This window comes from Orbicella franksi, chromosome 4 (genome assembly GCF_964199315.1).
Source record: "Orbicella franksi chromosome 4, jaOrbFran1.1, whole genome shotgun sequence".
Taxonomy (NCBI): domain Eukaryota; kingdom Metazoa; phylum Cnidaria; class Anthozoa; order Scleractinia; family Merulinidae; genus Orbicella; species Orbicella franksi.
Genome location: NC_138148.1, coordinates 6,784,801 through 6,791,730, shown reverse-complemented (window position 1 = coordinate 6,791,730; position 6,930 = coordinate 6,784,801). Strand labels below are relative to the sequence as shown.

General features: G+C 38.6%; 1 protein-coding gene across 1 annotated transcript; it reads right to left on the bottom strand.

Annotated features, from left to right (window-relative positions):
• Positions 1-609: 609 nt before the first annotated feature.
• LOC145484326 (putative skeletal organic matrix protein 5) lies at positions 610-1,375 on the bottom strand. The gene is made up of 2 exons (XM_081462961.1): positions 1,298-1,375; positions 610-1,137 (listed from the first exon to the last, which is right to left on the bottom strand). The coding sequence occupies exons 1-2, from the start codon at positions 1,358-1,360 to the stop codon at positions 628-630; spliced, it is 573 nt and encodes a 190-aa protein (XP_081319087.1). The 5' UTR covers positions 1,361-1,375; the 3' UTR covers positions 610-627.
• Positions 1,376-6,930: the final 5,555 nt, after the last annotated feature.

Genomic DNA, 6,930 nt, shown 5'->3' with positions numbered 1-6,930 from the left:
TCTATTGGTCGCTTACGAAAACCATTCTCGTTAGCGGCCAGTAACGGACATTTTCTTTTGCGTTCCAAATGTGTCCGCTCACGAGAGCTTCTACTATACTAGCAGAAACAGGCTAATCCTCATACAAAAACATATTTGCAGACAAACCGTCAAACCACCTTCCTTCTTTTTGGTTTTCTTCTGCTTCGCTAAGGTTGATGTGTCAATGGTTTGGCTGAATTCACTTGGTAAAGTAGGTGCCGAGCGCGCGTTAGACCGCTGAAGGAAAAATTAATTCGCTGTCACGCATCTACATGCAGTTTTCTCGCAATACAAGTGATCTGACGTTCTTTCAAATACCACTACGAGAAGGCACTATGATATGAAAGAATATTCCTAAAACAAATATCAAAATCTTCAATACTGTAACAATAATCGCAGTGGCGGATCTAGGGGAGCCCCCTCCCCCATTATTTTGGCTGAAAAAAGAAGAAATGACTGAAAGAAGAAAGGCCGGCAAGGCAGGTAAAACAAAACCGCCCCCCCCCCCTCCCCCTTAGCTCATAGTCTGGATCCGCCACTGAATCTTAACAAGAAGGTTTGTATTTTCTGGATAAGAAAAATTAATATTAAGTGGTCAAGTTTTTGTCATTGCACCAAGATGTAACCCATGGCCCTGATGTTTTTGTCGCCGTTATCTCCTCCATGTAATGCTACGTTTCCACACGTGTTGGAGTCACCAGGAGAATTGTCTGCACCAAATCCAATTCTAGAATCGCATGTGTAGCAGTCATTTTCGTTGTTACCAAGGATACCGATCCTTATGCTTTTAACGGTACAAAACGCGTTGAACCCTTCATTGTTACAGTTAGGTTGGAAAGAGGCCTGGGAACCTATCAGCGTCTTCCACGTGTTACGACCCAGTGAGGTAGAACGGAATTGCCCGTCCGCGAGCAGTGAATAAAGAGAGTTGGTCTGCTTGGTAATGACAACAAACTTGATCTGTTGGCCGATCTTCATTCCAAGACAGATTTTTGAGAAGGACGTGTTCCAGTAGGTTGGTAGCTTGGTCTCTTGAGCGTCAAAGCCAGTCATGCCTCCAGGAAGATTGTACTCTTCTAAATTGCTCCAGAATCTCGAGTTATAATGAAAGGTGTCCTTGCAAATAACGACAATAAAGGAAATTTATTTATCTGTTCAATATTATCATTTTCTCAAAGTTGCATCATTCCTCAATTACAGTATACCAGCCGATATCCTTGTAATTTTGACAGCATAATCTTCTGAGAATAATAAAATGGTCGATTTGTTGTCCTACCTTGTTGCCGTCAATCTTCATGACCGGTGTCCATCCTCCATCTCCACATCCAAAATCTCCCATGTGACAGAGAACAGAAATTGGTGTCTGGCCAAGACAGAGCGTAACCAATAGACTGGCATTTGACCTGCTGAATTTGAGATGTGCAAGATTAGATCAACAATTGAGGAATTGGACAATCATAACAAAAATCAACTTTGAGGGTGGATTGTAAGGCAACTAGAGAACCCCAGCGGAGAATAAGTACACTCTCATTCTATGAGAACATAAATAGTTTCTTTCACAGCTTACCACGTCAGTCTTATATTGAAAGTGTACATGACAGATGATTTGCTTGATGGAATCTACATGAGATTGCGATGTGGAAATCGAAAAAAAAATTAACGCTTGATTGCCTAATTACTAGTATATTCCACTTATTGTTTTCGTTTCTATTTTTTTTGGTTCTAGAAATAGGAAGACCTACGTTCCGGTTTTGACGTCACAGATCGAGCCTGGCTAGTCCCAGGTCAAATCCCCCTTGGTTTCCAACTCAACCGGAAGTAAATTTTCGGATTTAGATGGTCACATGACTGGTCAAATATGGCCGTGACTTGAAAATTTTGCAGGAGTCTTCAGTGGAACAAACATATGCAAAAAGCTTATCATTGGGAGGTCTGGTCTTCAAAATATGACAGTTAGAAATCTTCCATAGCAACAAATTCATGATGAATTGGTAGTTGAGAAGAATCCCCCTTATAAATGCATTTCCATCAACGCTGCTGTGGCTCATTTTGAAACGGTTTTCATATTCCGCTTATAAACACCCTCTTCCCACCCCATCCAAAACCCTTTAAAAAGTGCTGGCTTACGGTATTATCAGTATGACTACTCACTTGTGTACGTCATAAACCTCTTTGCACGACTCTGCACTTTTTTCGCAATATTTTCCCACCAAACCGTTTCGACAGCGGCATTCAAACGTTCCGTCTTTATAATTCGGCACGCACGTACCTCCGTTTTGACACGGCGATGAAAAACAAGGTGGCTGAAATAAGAACAAACAGTTACATAAATTTCAAAAAAAAAAAAAAAGGTTTCAGGTTTACGAGCAATATACTATTATTTAGATGAGAATAGCCCTCACAGCTGGCGAGATTTCATGTCCGGGTGTTTCGTTCCGGCGGGACGGTAGAAACTGAGGCCCCAATAAGATTTTCGAGAGCGGCGAAGCCACGCTGATTACTCGCTATTCTCCACGTAGCTTGCCTGCTTTTGTTAGAAGCTCAGTCGCTAAAAGAGCACTCGGGAAATTTTGCCAGCTACCCAGGCTAGAGGGAAAAAAGACGCACTCTGGCTTGTCTCATAATTTCTGCCTCTAAAAAAAGCATTTCAAGTCCCGGCCAAACGATCGCCACAATTCAATTCGACATTGTTGGGTGCAACATGTCGCGCGCGTTTGGCTAGCCAGTTGCGACCTGCTATACATATTGGTTGTTGAAAATCGAACTAGTGTGCATGCCCGGGCATGCACGATGAACCTGGCCAAACGAGTACAGTACCATTCTCAAAATTGAGTCAACAACACTGACCCAACATGTGGGAAAAAAAAATGCTTAATCCAAAAATTCTGCCCTTGACCTCTGCGACGCCACTCAAAAACTGCATCTATCGAAACCAAGAAATGACTGCCTGAAGCCTAGCCTCGGTTACTGCAGAGTTTCTCTCGATCTATGGAACGATCTCCCCAAGGAACTTCGTACTACAGAATCCATAGACTTCTTTAAGAGAAGCAGCAATAAATGGTTCCCTCCATTGAACTCCTCCCAAACGACAAATATGTAAACCAGTAAATAGAAAGTTTTACATGTAATGCATTTCTTTCTATTATATGAAAGCTAGTGGTATACCGAGTGGTAGCGATTTCAAATTCATAAAAACGATATCCCCACATGTGAGGATATCAAATTTATCCGCACATGTGAAGATACCATTTTTCTCCCTTTAGATGCACTTAAATTTGTCGGTGTATAATCGAAACCTCTTCAAATCTTCTTCAGAAGTCTTGGGCAGTCTTCGGTTATCCTCAGTTATATTCGGCAAGCTTCAGAAAATGTTCGGAAACGTTCGTCTATATAAAAAAAAAAGTTCATTCATTCATTCATTCATTCATTCATTCATTCATTCATTCGTTCATTTAGATGTCGCAACACATCGCAAAAGGGTGGCCAAACGCACGCAACAATTTGCTCCCAACAATGTTGCGATACGTTGCATTGAAATGTTGCGATCGTTTGGCCGGGACTTCATCATAGTCATACTTCATGATCAGCAAAATACAAACGTTGGAGACAAAATAACGGGAAACCATACCATATTAGAAAAGTGATGCGAACTCATGTTTTCCGCGTAGTCCTTAGCATTACTATGTTTATCGGAAGAAAGCAGCTCGCACCAAAATTTTCCATCTGGTCGTCTGGAGGCCGCAGTGTTTAGAGATAGACAAAGGGGATTCTTGAGGCATTCTAGGGTGCATTCAAACTCGTCGTGTGCCGTTAATGTTCCAACTCTGCGGACATTCAGATAATGGAACTCATGTTTTGTAAAGAGGCGCTGTTTAGATGACTGAGGATCTGTAGCCCCGGTTTTGGAAAAGCATAATCCTGTCGCGAGAGTAATAACAACAGTTAAACAAATAGATTCCAAGTTGCCGCGCGTAATTTCAATAACCGATCACAAATGACATTAAAATGTGGTAAGACAAAAAGACAAAAAAAAAAAAAAAAAAAAAACGAAAAAAACGAAAAAAACGTGGCACACAAGGGGATGGCCAAGTGTGTCAGTGATTTTCTTACTACATTTGCCGTCTCCTTACTGAACAGACAAACGGAAAATGGAATCTGCTAACAAAATGTTAATGATGTCAGCTATGCATCTGTCCTCCAATTGATCATAGGTAAGGACCGAATCAAAATGCGAGACTGATTCGATAATTTGGATGAAAGGAGTTTTGTAAACATCTTAGACGTTTTCCAATGATTAAGTAATAGTAATAAATTTATAATGCAAAATTTAAAAAAAAAAGATTCTAAATACTCAAGAAAAGGAATGATCTACGTTATCCACAGGAAGGGACACTCAGTCTGGGACATAAAAACAAAACGAAACAAAACTAAGGAAAATGAGGAGTTGAGATAGTTTTCTAGAAAAAAACAAAAAACAAAAACAAAAAAACAAAAAAAGAGAAACCACCCCCCCCAAAAAAAACAACAAAAACAAAAACAAAAACAAAAAAAACCGAAACTAAACAAAACAAAACAAAAAGGACACACTGTCAACAATCAGGCAGCCTTACTCGTCAGTAATGAAAATGCATGCAGAATCATTTAAAAGTTTTGAAAACGAATGCTGCAGGCTCGTAAAGGATATGGATGTAGCTTACCTGATTTATCCCCAAGTTGAATTATGATAATATTGTTATCGTTCATCGAAAGCATAATTAATTTGTTATGAATGTTTACTTTATATGGTGCACTGTCTTTTGTATTTATACTTAGCGTTGGTCACAGCTTGAGCCCGCATGTGTTTCCTATTTGAAATATATATATATATATATATTTTTTTTCGTATACAACAGAAATTGTCGGATAAATAATCTTTTTTTATGTCTGTTAAAAATGATTTTTTTTCTCCAACCTTTCATGCGAAAAAAAAAAAAAAAAAAAAAAGGCGAAAAACAAACACTAAATTGGAAAATAATAATAGTCACGAATTGCAAGGTCTTTGATATTAGCAGATTTGCGATCAATAGCTGTGACCTGTCATGCTGAGAGTCCTCTGAGGCTGACCCATTATATTTGTTGACTTACGATCAACGAGAGAGCAATTTATTGCTGTTTTTATTGAAAATAGCGGTAGAATAATTTCCACCGCAATGAAATACATTGCGTCTTCAGCGAGGATAAAATTCGTTTCACATGGTTAGATTGACGGCAGCTTAAATTTAAATTTCATGCAATAAGATGGTCGAGAAATATTTAAATTATGGTTGATGTAATCATTTAACTTGAAACTATCCGGATCAAACTAAGTAAAATAACAAAAAATAGTGTTTCTGATGTAAAGACAAACAATAAATGTTTTATTAGAACAGCCATTTTCGTTTAAAGCGAACGTAGGCAATGAAGGTAAGGTTCCCAGGGAAACTGGAAAGCAGCTAAAAGCAGCTGGTAAAATTAAAATTTCACCCCTTCATTTATCCAGTGCAACGGCGTCTGTAGAAAGTTTTAACTAAAAGTCTGAAAATGCAATCTCACCAGCTGCGTCAGAATTCACATTATACGAAATATAGCTGATGACATGAAGATAAATCAATAAGACTTATATAATAAAATTTTGACTGCCGGTAACGCCGAACATATTGCTTTCTTGTGTGGGATGTGAAAGGTTGTTATAAAATGATTTTGGCTTAAGTGTTAAAAGGTGTTAGACTGAACCAAATAAAATAAAGAATAGCAGCAATTTGCTTACCTTGTGTCGTAACTGTAGGCCAGTAATAACAAGTTCCCCAAAGAACAAACACGACGAGTGAAAGCCGCATTGACAGACGACAGCGCGTCATAATCTTCAGAATCGAACTCTTCAGCGAAAAGGTGGAATAAAACTAACGAGCTTGTGCACTTTGTCAATTTATGTTACCAAAGCTCTACCAGCAAACATCCACAGTCTAGGATAGGTATAGTCACTTGCAATAAATGATTGCCTGTAGTAACACACGGGTGATATTGGTGTGGGAAGGAAACCCGTGCGCCGGCCATTCAATGACCGTCGCTTAAACAGTGACGAGCGAAGAAATGAAAAGCGCATGTCACAAATATGTTCTTTTGTTATGCAGTAATTCAATGACATTGATAAAAAGACAGGAAAAAACTGTATGAAACGCTTTTAGACTAATCCCTCACTGCTCAACTCTCTTTCAAAAAATGAAGAAAAGATCAAGTGAACAGGTAAAACTAGCTGCTTGGCGTAGCTTGAATCGGCGGGGTATTCTGCAACTCCTCCAGATTTTGATAGAGAAGATAAAAACCTGTTTTGCTTCGTTCTGTGACAATTCAGTGTCTCGCCGTCGGATTTTATTTTAAAAAAAGCACTAGTTCAATTAAGCAGAGAAGGTAGTATAGATGTCGTGCTCGATGAAGATCTCACAATACATCGTAAGCCAAAATTAAATTTGCCAAACCCAGAAATAATATTCTTACTAGCAGCGATAAAAACTCCATTAGAAACACCACAGAAGCTAACAATTAAAAGTACTGTGACTAGAGGGGTTTTCAACTGAGTGTCGAAAGTAATACGACAATTACTTTGGTTTTGGTTTTGAATTTACCACGGTTTGAGATTGACTGAGTAGTCTAATAGAAAGTAATTAGTTTGGTTTTGGTTTTACAACACTCAGTTGAAAAACGCTCTAATACAAAATGATCTATTAACACTGAGTTATTGTCCAAACCCTTCATAGAGGGTGTCAATGTGGTGGTGCGTTTTATGCTGGTAAAGATTAATATTATTTTTGCCTTTTTTTACGATTAACGGTTAACTGATTTTCTCTATAGTTAACATAAATATTAGAAATTAATTACCATTGTTGTAAAAGG

Bases quoted from the DNA above. Each gene is read 5' to 3' on its own strand.
- LOC145484326 (XM_081462961.1), bottom strand. From the start codon at position 1,360: ATGGGAGATTTTGGATGTGGAGATGGAGGATGGACACCGGTCATGAAG. The intron at 1,138-1,297 runs GTAGGACAACAA...GTTATTTGCAAG, and splicing joins TGAAGATTGACGGCAACAAG to GACACCTTTCATTATAACTC.